The 14,854-nt window shown below is 38.1% G+C and overlaps 1 protein-coding gene across 1 annotated transcript in view; it reads left to right on the forward strand.

Moving 5' to 3' along the window:
• The first annotated feature begins 2,749 nt into the window (after positions 1-2,749).
• EIF3E (eukaryotic translation initiation factor 3 subunit E) overlaps positions 2,750-14,854 on the forward strand; it is a 47,584-nt gene continuing 35,479 nt past the window's right edge. Inside the window, exons 1-4 of the mRNA XM_069600376.1 lie at positions 2,750-2,943; positions 8,184-8,298; positions 9,866-9,983; positions 14,159-14,201. Of these exons, the coding sequence (XP_069456477.1) occupies positions 2,854-2,943; positions 8,184-8,298; positions 9,866-9,983; positions 14,159-14,201 (366 nt within the window). The 5' untranslated portion in view covers positions 2,750-2,853. The remainder of the gene's footprint in view (positions 2,944-8,183; positions 8,299-9,865; positions 9,984-14,158; positions 14,202-14,854) is intronic.

The following is a 14,854-nucleotide window of genomic DNA, read 5'->3' on the forward strand; positions in this document are numbered from 1 at the left end:
GTACTCAAAAAGTAGAAACAACCCAGGTGTCTATCAGCAGATGGATGGGTAAACAATATGTGGTATATCTGTGTAAGGGAATATTATTCAGGCCGAAAAAGGAATGAACTACTAATACATGCTACAACCTGGATAAACATTGAAAACATGGTGCAAAGTGAAACAGATCCAAAAAGTCATATATTATAGTATTCCATTCATATGAAAGTCCTGAATAGGAAAATCTTTAGAGATAGAAAGTAGAGTAGTAGATTAGGGTAGAATGAGCAAGAAGAGGAGATGGAAAAGTTGAAGAGAGGTAATGTGGCCAGATGATTTAGGGATTTCTAGGCTATTTAAGCCGAGAAGGCAATGGCACCCCACTCCAGTACTCTCGCCTGGAAAATCCCATGGACAGAGGGGCCTGGTAGGCTGCAGTTCATGGGGTCAATAGGAGTTGGACATGACTGAGAGACTTCACTTTCACTTTTCACTTTCATGCATTGGAGAAGGAAATGGCAACCCACTACACTGTTCTTGCCTGGAGAATCCCAGGGACAGGGGAGCCTGGTGGGCTGCCGTCTATGGGGTCGCACAGAGTCGGACACGACTGAAGCGACTTAGCAGCAGCAGCAGGCTATTTAAGGGGTTTCCCCAGTGGCTCAGTGGTAAAGAATCTGCTTGCAATGCAGGAACTGCAAGAGATGTAGGTTTGATCCCTGGGTAGGGAAGATCCCCTGGAAGAGGGCATTGGAAAGCACTCCAGTTTTCTTGCCTGGAGAATCCTATGGACAGAGAAGCCTGGCAGGCTACAGTCCATAGGGCCACAAAGGGTTGGACTCAATTGAAGCAACTTAGCATGCACAGGCTATTTAAAGACTTACACATTTTTCTCTGAGTGAGATAACAAGGCCTGGAGGGTTTTGAGCATAATTTGACTTTTAAAAGTCACTTTGTCAGACTTAGAGAACAAACTAACGGTTGCCTGCACAAATTTAAAATGGATAACCAAGGACCTACTGTACAGCACATGGAACTCTGCTCAATATTATGTGGCAGCCTGGATGGAAGAGAGTTTGGGGGAGAATGGCTGCATGTATACATATGGATGAGTTCCTTCACTGTTCACCTGAAACTATCACATTATTAATCGGCTATACCCCAATACAAAATAAAAAGTTTATTTTTAAAAAGTCACTCTGGCTGCTGTATGGAGTAAAAACCAGAGGATGAAAAGAGGGAAAGCAAGGTGATAGTGAAGTAAAGTAAGTAAACTCGCTCAGTAGTGTCCGACTCTTTGCGACCCCATGGACTGTAGCCTGCCAGGCTCCTCTGTCCATGGGATTCTCCAGGCAAGAATACTGGAGTGGGTTGCCATTTCCTTCTCTGATTAGTGAAGAGGGTATTCTAAAAATCACAATAATGGTGGTTTGGAGTAGGCATTAACCTTGTAGGTGTTGTGAACTGATTGATCAGGACATGCTTTAAAGGTAGAGCCAGGGAATTTGTTGGTGGGGTTAATGTAGAATAAGAGAAAAGTCAAGGACGACTCGAAGATTTTGTGTCTGAACTGGACAGATGGAGTGGGCATTCACTGAGATGGGGAAACGTGTAAAAGAAGTAGGTTTTGACCAGAGAATTACATAGGGAATTTGGTTTTGGACACGTTATATTGAGTTGGCTGTTAACTACTAGTCTTGTTGGGGCTCTAATTAGGGAGTTATCAATGTGTATTGCCTTTTGGTTGGATGACATCACTTAGGGCAATGGCCTAGAGCACTCTCTAGGAAGAATGAAGAGGTCAAAGATACCAAGGCACTCCAAACTGAAGAGGCCTGAAAGATGACAGAGGGCAAAGGAGACCAGAGTCCTTAGAATAAAGCTCACATTCCCTACCTTAGTCATCACCTGGCCCTTCTCCGTATCTTTAACCTCATTCTCCAGTCACATAGGCTACTCAGTTTTTTAAGAACACCAAGTCCTTTCCTGTCTCATTGTCTTTGCTGTGCTTCCACCAGGCATGTTTTCACCCAGGCTCTAATTTTGTTCATCTGCCCCTGTTACCATAACTTCTGTTAAATTGTAACCCTGAATTTTCTCTAAACTCCGTAATTAAAAAGCCCCAATCTGGCATCGCCTCACTCCATGACCCCCACACACATCAAGTTGTGATTCTTACTATAATCTCAAATTATTTCACTTGTTTTTTGTCTAGAAACCAATCCTACCTTAATTTAACAAATGCTTATGAAGTGATTACTATACCCCGAATATAAACTCAGCTGTTCCTCCTTGTATGTGATTTTCTGGAGAGCAGGAGCCTCAGTATCTTGTCCTCCACCGCACCTCCAATACAAATGACATTGCCTCAGCCAATCAATTCTTGAGTTTTCAGTATTTGTTAACGGAACGGATCTCAAGGGTGGCTCAGCCGTAAAGGGATCAGCCGAGACTTGTAGGAGACGCGGGTTCCATCCCTGGGTTGGAAAGATAGTCTGGAGTAGGAAATGGCAACCCACTCCAGTATTCTTGCCTGGGAAATCCCATGGATCGAGGAGCCTGGTGGGCTGCAGTCCATGAAGTCACAAGAGTCGGACAGGACTGAGGGACTAAACAACAACTTCAAGACATTTATTAGTCTTGAAGAAATTTCGCCTGCCGCTCCACCCACGCCCACATTTGCTAGGAAGGATGGAGGGACGAGGGAGGGAATCTCACGCATGCGCTATTGTTCTCTGAGCGCTTGCGTTTGAACCCCGCCCCTTTCTTCGACTGGTTTAGCCACTGCACTTGCGCAGTTCAGGACTGTTTGTTCCTTTGTCGGCGCTATCAATAAAGTTTTAGCGAGCGCACACTTTCCTTTTCCTTGGCAAGATGGCGGAGTACGACTTGACCACTCGCATCGCGCACTTTTTAGATCGGCATTTAGTCTTTCCGTTGCTTGAGTTTCTCTCCGTAAAAGAGGTAAGGGTTTTTTTTGAGCGCGCGGAAGGCGTGGGAGTGCGTGAGATGCGAGGTAAGGCCAAAAAGCAGTGGCGGTAGCCTTAGGCCTGACACGTGGGAGGCGGCCGCGAGTTTGGTCTTGAGACGAGCTGTAAGGACCTGCTAGTAGTTTAGTGTCAGCCCTGTTGATTAGCTACGCGGAATTCTGCCGTGAGCATGGGTAAGGTGACAGTACGAAACTCAGGGGCGAAAGGGAGTGATCTCTGCTTCACTTCTTGAGGTGCCGGTGCCGTAGGGACTTCCGCGTCATCCCTCTCGGAAGTTGACGATTGGCTGGCTCTGCTGTAGTAATGCTTGACTAGCTGGCTTCTAGAAGCAAAAAATTTAATTTTTTTTCGGGCACTGTAGGAAAGGTGGCTTTGGCTCTGTGCTTTTCATTGCCGGATGGTTTGGAATGATTTTCTTAAACACTTAAATATCTAGTCCCTTAGTTTCCGTAAAGTTATGAGTTCTTTGCGAGTAGTTTAGTGTTTCTGCAGATAGCCACTTCCTAGAAGCGTCGCATGTTTTGTTCGATGGGAAGGGGGACCCAAAAAATAACAAACCAGCAATTTTTATCTTGAAAGTTGGTTTTCAGCGTATAGATGTACGGACTTCGAGTGTTTGGAATTGGTTGCTAATGTTCATTTAGCTATTCAAGATACCTTGAAAAAGTATTTGATTCTGGACCTCATTTAAAAACATGTCTCAGCCCTAAAAGTTTGAAAATCTTACGCTTAGTTACACTTTCGTTTATTGGGAAATTGGTGCATTTTAGTAGTTACAATAAAGCGATAGTGTGAGGAAAGAATTAGAATATTGACCAGAAAAAATAGACGCGTTCTGTTTCCAGAAGCAGATTAAAACTCGAGTCTACTTAGGGCACTCTAGATTTGGGGAGTAGATTTTGTGTGTCCGAACAGCAAAAAAATTAAAAAGCCCTACAAATGAACATTAAATTGTTCTGGTAGGTTTTCAAATTTTCCCATGGTGCATTGGACAGGTATAACCCTCAAATTCGTATGAACCTTTTCTAAAAACCTACAGACAACTCTATAGTTGTTGAAATTAGAGAACAGCCAAGTTTATTTTCAATACTGTTCAAAAATGTCTTGCCATATAACACTTTGTTCTCTCTTGGTTTTTCTTTTATAGGATGTACTTTATATTATAGAGCTTGAATAAAACAGTTTAGTTTGCCATCTGTTGTCTTTTTTGGATAATTGGGGAAGATTCATCAAAGATCAAGGAATAGAAAAATATCAAACTAGCCAGACTTCTTATTTAATGGTCTTTACACTTTGGTTTTTCAAGGCAGACAGATGAAAGGGAAGAATACATAAGTGTAAATTAGTTTTTCATTGGACAAGATCAAAACTGAACAGCTGAGAATCAGTGGGAAATAACAGCTCAAAACACGTTTTCTTGGAGAGAATATTGGTAATTTGGCTGTAATACTTCGAGAGGCAGAAGATGCTGGAATATTTATCAGCCATTAAGTATAGGATTACCATGGAATTATGAGAAATCCAAGATAAAATCTCATCACTAAAAAACTTACCCTTTGGTGCAGAAAGGTCTGTAATTATAAGTCCAAGAGTAATAAATGTCAGAGAAGTACTAGCAGAATGTTATCAAAATTGAAGAGGTGCTATTCTGTGGGCAAAAAGGGATTTTGAGGAGGGGAGTCTTTTGAGTTTTATACGCTATATGGTTAGGATAGATACTCAGTGATGATGAGGGTATTAATTAAATATATTTATTGTATGTTGGAGAATATAAGCTCCATGAGAGCAGGAACTGTGTTTTCTCCCTTGTGTTTTCAGTAAAGAGAGTCTGGTATAAAGGCTTTTCATGATTATTTAATAAATGTGTGAATACTTATTTGAAGCTTGATGTTCTTTATTCTCAAGTGAAGTAGAAGGCCAGATAATTTTTAAGAGCCTGGGGAATGAATTGAGACCTGGACTAGGATCCTGTCTGTCAGTACTCTGGTGCACTTAGGAGCTGTCTTTCCCATCTTGACTAAACCTTTTCTCATGCATCAAGTGTTGGAACTGCCACCACCCTCATGGGGTAAGTTAGAAAAATTAATGAACTAGTGCGTATAAAGAATTTAGCCTTCTGGTACAGAGTAGCTACTCCAAAGTATAGGAGGCTGCTGCTGTTGCTAAGTGGCTTCAGTCGTGGTTAGGCCATGCTATATGAGAGGGGAGCGAGGCATTCAGTTGGGGTTTTGAGGAATGAGGTCAAGCATGGAAATGGTGACTGAAGAAACTGACCAAGACAAGTGCAAGGATTGGTGAGTGTGAAGAGCCTTTGATTGGAAATCTTACATTTATAAGTGGTCATTCTTGGAATGAGAGAAACAGTAGGTTATTTGAGTAACATAGACAATATGGTGGATAAATGCCATCTCAAGATTGATGAAAAAGAATTGCTGATTTGAGAAAAGCAGAGATTTGATTGAATAACATTATTGCCTCTTTCTGAAATGTTTTATAATTAACCTTAGCCAGAACATAGAAAAGAGATAAATTTTTCCAGTGCTGGCGATTGACATTGAATTCTATTTGGTTGGAGAAAATGAATGGAATAAATGATTACTACTATAGAGAAGAGCTTTAAAATAGCCAAAACCTGGTGGGCTACAGTCAGTCCATGGGGCCACAAAGAGTCAGACGCAACTGAGCACACATTAAAGAGAAGAGCTTGGAAAGAGCAGAACTATCCAAACTAACGTGGAAAGTGACAATCAAAAATTGTAAAAATTAGAACAGAGGGTGTGCTGAGGGTGATCAGGCATTTCAGAAACAGTGGTAGAAGAGGTGATGAATTTAAGTTAGAAATGTTAGAGATGAGGTACTGGATGAAAGTTGTTATAATTTGCAGGATAAAGAAGCTTCAAGGCTTGAGTTTTTGAAGAATCATCAGTGTAGATGTTGGATTTGTAGAGGATAGCAGGAAGAGGTGTTGAAAGATTTTTAGTTTATTAATAAGTAGGAGTTGTTTTCAAGAGGTGGATAGACTGAGTTGGCTGACTGTATCATGTGAACCAAATACAGCCTCTGCCTGTTTTGTATGGTCTGAGCTAAAAAAACAAATTTAACAGATGAGCATTTGCAGCTGTTCTCAACTATAGAACACTAACTGTACACCAGTTGAGTGAAATTCTTTCTTCTTTTCATTAGTAGAACTGTGTTGCAAAAAATTTTATTCTGTTATATTTTTTAATTTCAAAAAGAAAATTGTAACTTCTTTCTTATGGTACTTATATATAGTATTCTTGATTTTTGCGTTTTGGCTCACAGAATTTAAAATGTTTACTATCTTTTCTTTACAGAAAAAGTGTGCCTATAAGATAAAATTTAGAGAGAATGATATAAGTGGGTGTAGATTTAAGAAGGGGCCGTTGAGGTCTGACGCAGAGCAACAATGCTCTGGATCTACAGTTGGGAGAAACATTACAAATTAAAGGCTATTGATAAAGTGATGAGGAGAGGTGACATGCCAGGAAAAGGATGTATTCCCCTAAGGTTAGAGTTTCCATAGGGCAAACTGAAAGGAAACTTTGTTGTTGTTGTTGTTTTAAGTAAACTTCTTACCAAGTATAACATACATACAGAAAAATGAGCAAATAAAATGCTTTTTTTCCTCCTAAGGAAGCACACTTATGTGTGACCACCATCCAGATCAAAAAATAAAATGTTGCAAACATCCTAAAAATCTTTCTTCTGACCACTCTTAGTCATTACTCACTCTTCCCAATGGTAAGCACTAGTTTGATTAGTTTGGCCATTAAAAATTTTATATAAATGGAATTAAGCATTCACCAGCACCTACTGCTTTGTATGACTTCTTTCAACATTGTGAGATTTATCAATTTGGGACGTTAATCCATCGTATGAATATACTGCTGTTGATTCATTCTAATGTTGATAAACTTGGCTGTTACAAGTAATGTTTCTGGGAACAGTCTTGGTAATGTCCTTTGAATGTATACACCCATTTATTTTGGGTACCTAGGAGTAGAATTGCTAGGTTAAAGAATATTTTAGCTTTGGAAGATAAAAACAGTTTTCCAAAGAGGTTGTAGTTCTGGCAGCAGAGTAAATTGTTCAGTTTCTCTACATCTATACCAACACTGATATTGTCAGTTTTTTTAGATTTTAGTGTGGTTTTACTTTATATTTGATTTTTATGAGGAATTAATGAGGTTGAGGACCTTTCTCAGTGTTTATTGGCCATTTGGGTGTCCTATTGTAGAGTGCCTATTAAAATCTTACAGCCGTTTTCAATTGGATTGTATTTTTCTTACCATTTTGTGGGAGTTCTTCATGTAGTTCAGAAGGTTCAAGTTTGATCTCATGGCTGTACCATTTGACCACCTTTATCTTTTCTTTTCATGTTGTAGAAATTATCTGCATTTTTCTTTGCATGGCAAAACTAGATTTAGTACAAAAATCTTTTGCTGAAATGTTATCATCTTGACTACTTGATTAAAAATTGTTTTTGAATTACTTTACCGTCTCTCTTCCTGAATGCCGCTATGTAAAATCCTTACATGTTGCTCAGTACACGTCTGTTTATGTATCTATTTGGTCCCAGAACTGTGGGCTAAATTAATGTTTATTGAACTTTTTGCCAAAGCGCAACCTGTTATGACAAGATTGGCAGAATGGGCGCTAGTTTTGTTTCAGGGGTGTGGATGGAAGGCATTATGAAGGATTTTAACTATTTAGAGAAAAAGTATGTGGAATATAAAGGAGAGACCACCTAAGGAGAAATGGGTAGGCATCTTGTGGATGTGAGAGTGACTAAGAAGGTAAAACATTTAAGAATTGATTCCTAATTACCTGATTGTGGAAAGTTGTCAGCTATACCATGTGCTTGTCAGTGGGGTTGGTATGGTTGTTTACCAATAGCCTTGTTCTTTCTTGGCTAAAAGGTGACTTGTAGGAATACATAAAAGATCAGAAGTTGGTAAGAATAGTTTTGCTTTATTTTAAAGTTGATAGGTAAACAAAATATTTTGTCTGTGTAAGTTGATTGCTTGCCTTTCTTGTAGGAGCATGAATTAATAGTATATGATATTTTACTAAAATTTTGTAGTTTAGGATATGTTTCCAGGTACACTAATCTTACTGTTAACTACTTTTTTTGAGGGAACTTCAATTTATTCATTAGAAAGTTTGTGGGGTTTTGTTTTTTTTTTTTTGCAGATATATAATGAAAAGGAGTTGTTACAAGGGAAATTGGATCTTCTTAGCGATACCAACATGGTAGACTTTGCTATGGATGTGTACAAAAACCTTTATTCTGATGATATTCCTCATGGTAAGTTTTGTCATTACATCTGAAGTTTGAGATGAGAGCTGAGGACATGTGTATTAAACATTTTGTGATTTATAAAAGAACTTTAGCCAGAAGTTTTAATAATTATTTGAATGATTTAAAAGTTGTTTGAGTGAAAAGTGAAAATATAAAGGCTACAGGTCTTCAAAAAGAGTATTTTCTTTCATAAAAGGTGCGAATCTACTTTAAAACATGGTCATCAATGTTTCAGTTCATAGTATGCATCATCAGAGTGGTACTTACTAATCAGATTGTTTCCTTAGAATTGTCTGGGAATGTTGCAGGTTTTTTGGCTTGCTAACTTTTCAGTTAGCATCTTGTATGCCTTAGAGATTTCCTGTTTGTCTTGAAGCATCTGAGAATAGCCATGGTTCTCAAAAGCTTGGTCCCCAGAACCACCATCTTCAGCTCACCTGGGAGAGCTTGTTAGAAATGCGAATTCTTGTGCACAGATTTACTTAGCCAGAGAAAGTTGGCCAAAGACCAGCCCTCAAATTAGGGAACTACTGTGGTATAGTGTTTTCTAAACCCCTGTTTTCTGTAGTATTAAGTAAGTAAAGTCGCTCAGTTGTGTCCAACTCTTTGCGACCCCTGGTAGGACTCTTTCCTACCTGGTAAGATGGTAGCCTACCAGGCTTCTCTGTCCATGGGATTTTCCAGGCAAGAGTACTGAAGTGGGGTGCTATTTCCTTCTCCAGTAGATATTCTTTAAAAACAAAAAAACATTACAAGTAGTAGTAAAAGATTCTAAGAACTCTTCAGTAGAGAAATAACAATTTGCTCTATTTAAATTGACATTTCTCAACATTTGATCACAGATTCCCTCTGTGTGTGAGAAACACTCTTGTAGTATATACTTTCTAATATAGAATGTAGAAATTATCTTTAACATAATCACTGTTTTGACTTCTACTAAAATTTCCTGCAAGAACCATAGCTCTTTAAATTTTAATTTGTGGTGAAAAAGTAGACTTAATATTTCTCTGAAACTTTAAAACATGCTAGCAGGATAGGTTACGTGCAGGTTTCCTCTGACTTCATAGTGCAGTAAAAAGAAACTATAGAATTGTTTGTGAGAGATTGCCAAACTAGATTTATAGTGAAAAGAGAAGTTACTGACTGGATTTAAATTCCATTCAATCTAGTTGAAAACCTGTAGTAATAATGTATGTAAACCCTTTTGGGCCTCTGTTCAGAAACTGGGATAGTCTGCCGAGAGAATGCAATGACAGCGAATATAAAAACACCAAGAATGAAGTCTCTGAAATGTAAAGTTAGGTAATTGGTTCCTCAACAGCTTCTTTCAGACTGTATCTGTATATTCCTCAGTTTTCTTTGAGAATAAGAAGAGGATTCCCTCTGACTTTGTGATGCTAGAAAGAAACAAATTGGATCTAGGGGAGTTAATGATGTGGTGGCTTCTGGCATGTGAATATGTTGGGGAGAAATAAATATGTGTATAATTTAGATAGATTGAAAACTGGTCCAAGACATCCTCATAGTTAGCAGTATAATTCAACATTGTAGTACTCCTTTGCATTTTTAATAGCTTTGAGAGAAAAAAGAACAACTGTTGTTGCACAGCTGAAACAGCTTCAAGCAGAAACTGAACCAATTGTGAAGATGTTTGAAGATCCAGAAACCACAAGGCAAATGCAGTCAACCAGGTAGCCTCTTTCTTTTTTAAGAAATTATTTTATTGAAGTTGCATTGATACATAATGTGTTAATTTCTGCTGTACAACAGAGTGATTCAATTATGCATATATATACACATATACATATTGTGTTTTCCAGCATGGTTTTTCCCACAGGACATTGAAGATAGTTTCTTGTACTGTATAGTAGGTCCTTGTTGGTTATCCATTATATATATTTAAAGCTTCCATCTGCTAACCCTTCCCTCTCCCCCTGCACCCCCCCACCCCCATGCAACTACAAGTTTGTTCTCTGTGTCTGTGAGTTTATTTCTGTTTTGTAGTTTATTTGTGTCGTACTTTAGATTCCACATCCAAGTGATGTCATATGATATTTGTCTTTCTGTTTTTGACTTAGTATGATTTGGGTACAATCATGTTGTTACAAATGGTGTTACTTCATTCGTTTTATGGCTGAGTAGTATTCCATTGTTTATATATACATCTTTATCCATTCACCTGTTACTGGACATTTTATGTTGTTTTCATAACAACTTGGTTACTGTGAGTAGCGCTGTTATGAACATAGGGGTTCATGTATCTTTTCGAACTACAGTTTTGTTTATATGTATGCTCAGTAGTGGGAATGCTGGGTCATATGGTAGCTTTGTTTTTAGTTTTTTGAGATGCCTCCATACCGTTTTCCACAGTGGCTGCAGCAATTTGCATTCCCACCAACGGTGTAGGAGGGTTTCCGTTTGTCCACAACCTCACCAACATTTATTGTTAGACTTTTAATAATGGCCTTTCTCACTGCTGTGAGATGGTACCTCATTGCAGTTTTGATTTGCATTTCTTTAATAATTAGCAGTGTTGGGCACATTTTCATATGCCTGTTGGCCATCTGTATGACTTCTTTGGAGAAGTGTCTATTTAGACCTTCATGCCTTTTTTCAGTTGGGTTGCTTGCTTTGTGGTTGTTGAGTTATATGAGCTGTCTGTATTTTTTTGTTTGTTTTTGCCACATTGGGTGGCATGTAGGATCTTAATTCCCCAACCAGAATTCAAACCTGTTCCTCCTGCAGTAGAAGTGAGAAGTCCTGAGCACTGGACCACCAGGGAATTCCCTTATGAGCTGTTTGTATTTTGGGAAACTAAGCCTTTGTTGGGCGCATCATTTGTAAATATTTTTTCCAATCAGTGGATTGTTTTTTCATTTTGCTTATGGTTTCTTTTGCTGTACAAAAGCTTATAAATTTGACTAGGTCCTCTTTGCTTATTTCTGTTTTTATGTCTATTTCCTTCAGGTAACCTCTCCTTAATTTGAATTCTAAAATTCTCTTTTCTGGATTAATACAAACATTAATTCATGCTTTATCTAGTAACTCAGTCTAAAAGGTCCTGGTCTAAATGATCACTTTGTTTACTTTCCTTTATCTTTATTGTGTAGGGACCAAGAAGTCCTTAATTATAACTGATGATACTAAATGTTTTTAGAACTTCTTGACCAGTTAATCCAGATCTCATTATGCTGAGCACTTCCACCCCTCTTTCCAGGGACTTCTGGGAATGTCTGAAGACATTTTCAGTTGTCACAACTGGAGAGGTGCTGCTAACATCTAAAGAGAGGCTAGGAATGCTGCTGTACATCTTACAGTGCATCAGTTATTATCCTTCCTTCCCCCTAAAGAATCACCCAACCCAAAATGTCAGTAGTACTGAGGATGAGAAACTCTGTGCCTAGGGAGGATCTGTTTGGGAAACCCTGAGCTCTCTTAACCACATTGCATCATTCTCGTATCCTTCCATGCCCAGCCCAAGGAGGGTGGTGGAGAGCTGATGGGTTATTTTTTATTTGTGACTTCCTCTTAGCTAGAAGTAGACTTATTGTTTGGTTTCCAAAGAAAGCATGTTACCTTACTCTGACTTTACTAAGTGAAGACCTTTGTGTCATTAAAAGTGTTTAAAAATAAAATCTTCTAGTAAAATTGAATATTGCCATCATGGAAAATCTTTTCTATCAATATATTCACTTGAGGAGTTGTTCAGGGTTTTACCATGTTGCACCTTGAGTTCTTATGATACATCATTGAACCAAAATTTTAGAGTGATTAGCTCTATGTTTTTATTTGTGATTTGAGAAAGTGTTACCAGATATTTCTTTTTAGAAAAGCAGCAAGTACTATAATGTACTTGCTATACGTACATACTATACATGTACATACTATAATGTACCATATTATACTGCATATATATACACACACAAAGATAGTTATATCTTAAAATACTATTATCTGTGTTTTCATATATTTGTATATAGCTTTCCCAGTTTGTCTGTGTTTATTTGTATATACTTAGAATTAAGTCCCAAGTAAGTGCCCACAAAGGGACACCTGAAATAATCTAGATGTTAGGGTACAAAGAAAATTTAAGGTTTAAATTCTAAGCTTAGTGTGGTCACTGAACAACTGGGAAGTAATTGGATTAGGGTTTCAATAAGATAATACAGATTTGTTCACCAAATTGTCAGAAGAGAGAACTCTTTGTGACTTAATAAACAATAAATTGGAAATAAAGGATGAAATTATGGGTTAAAATCATAATCTAAGTTTATAACCTTTTCATTTTCACATTAATAACGTCTCCCCACCAATTCCCCATTTTAAAATGTCATTGAACATATAGTACTGTACTGCTCATACTTGCCCAGAAATACCCAGTTAGCTAGAGGACAGTGATTATATACTTTATAATATAAAGGGTGTAACACAAAGTTCTTCACTGTGATCTACAGCAAGTATTAAGTGAGGTTTTTTTTTTTAATCTTTTTGTTAAAATGTTGTGAATGTTTCTATTATAATATGCTCATATCCCCTCCCCATTAAACCTTTAAGTAAAATTATGCTCCCAAAGACATGCAGCAGTAAACATAAGGAAATGGTTTCATTTTTGAAAATGTGCAGAAGGCGGGCAACTCTGCCACCTGTCATTTGTCCCTTGGTGTCTTTGTCATCAGTTTGTTTTTTACTAGGCTGCCAGCATCTCAAGTTAGGCTAATTTTAGAAAAGTTAAATTGGGTTTTTTGACACTTTGGTATGAATTGTATATTGATAGAATGTGTAGCACAGATAGCCTGTAAGTTAACTCCTTGCAAGAAGAGTTATGACCAACCTAGATAACATATTCAAAAGCAGAGACATTACTTTGCTGACTAAGGTCCATCTAGTCAAGGCTATGTTTTCTCCAGTGGTCATGTATGGATGTGAGAGTTGGACTGTGAAGAAGGCTGAGCGCCGAAGAATTGATGCTTTTGAACTGTGGTGTTGGAGAAGAGTCTTGAGAGTCCCTTGGACTGCAAGGAGATCCAACCAGTCCATTCTAAATATCAGCCCTGGGATTTCTTTGGAAGGACTGATGCTGAAGCTGAAACTGCAGTACTTTGGCCACCTCATGAGAAGAGTTGACTCATTGGAAAAGACTGATGCTGGGAGGGATTGGGGGCAGGAGGAGAAGGGGACAACGGAGGATGAGATGGCTGGATGGCATCACTGACTCGATGGACGCAAGTCTGAGTGAACTCCGGGAGTTAGTGATGGACAGGGAGGCCTGGCGTGCTGCGATTCATGGGGTCGCAAAGAGTCGGACACGACTGAGCGACTGAACTGAATGAACTAAGCATGATTTATTAGTCTTATACATTTGCCAAATCACTATCCTTATGAAAAATACTAACATTGTGGAGGGGGGGCCAAATTAATATATAAGATTAATTCGTGCTTGTTTGTATTGTCCATTTATTTCCTTCTCCATTTTAATATATTATCAATTAGAAATGTGTCCTCAAGAGAGCAAATAGCATTTTCAGTAGGTTACCACCTAAATAGATCTCACTGATGTCACTATAAGAATAGTCAGAATGTTCTGGTTTCATTACCTGAAAAACTGAGATCATGGGGTGAATCAGAACATATGGTTTTCAATTAGGGCTTAAGAAATCTCAAAGTGAAATTTTAAACTTTAGTTTTCCTTGAGTTCCTGTTCATTATGTTCAAAACATGTAATGTTCTGTTTGTTTCTGGAAGTCTTATTTTTAGTGTTAAATATTAAAGTAATTACATGGCTTCATGTGAGTAATAAGATAGAAGATGAATATGCTTGTTTTCTGTGGCCAGTGAAAGATAGTAATTTTAAAATTTTTTTATTAAGGGATGGTCGGATGCTGTTTGACTACCTGGCAGACAAGCATGGTGTAAGTAGTCTTTTAAAAAACTGTTTAGTTGTCATGTTGTAATAAAGGTAATTAAAGAACAGTGCTGAATAGTTAGATTCATGGCTTGAAAAAGATGTAATTTCCCAATTAATGTGTTAGATGTAAGACAAGGTATGTTTTTGAAGCTTTAAAAATTAGTCTTGATTGGAAATTAATATGTTTGTAATTACCTTTAGATAACATGTTAGCTTTTTGTATTTCTGATGGATTAACAAGTAGGTAAAACAGAACAAAATTTGAATTAAAATGCTTTGAAGAATAGCATTAAGTAACACTTTGGCTGCCTTGTGGAATGTAGTAGCCCTTGACATTATCAAGACCTTTATAAATCCTCAGATAAAGGAATGTTGTTACAGGCTTGTCTAGTCATTTTCTAGTCTCCTTCCCTTGCATTAACTCAAAGTGTGTGTATAATCATTTGCATATAATTAATTATTTAGCTTGCATTCAAGTTTTACAGAGAAGGCAATGGCAACCCACTCCAGTACTCTTGCCTGGAAAATCCCATGGACGGAGGGGCCTGGTGGGCTGCAGTCCATGGGGTCGCTAGGAATCAGACATGACTGAGCGACTTCACTTTTCACTTTCATGCATTGGAGAAGGAAGTGGCAACCCACTCCAGTGTTCTTGCC

Source organism: Ovis canadensis, chromosome 9 (genome assembly GCF_042477335.2).
Source record: "Ovis canadensis isolate MfBH-ARS-UI-01 breed Bighorn chromosome 9, ARS-UI_OviCan_v2, whole genome shotgun sequence".
Taxonomy (NCBI): Eukaryota; Metazoa; Chordata; class Mammalia; order Artiodactyla; family Bovidae; genus Ovis; species Ovis canadensis.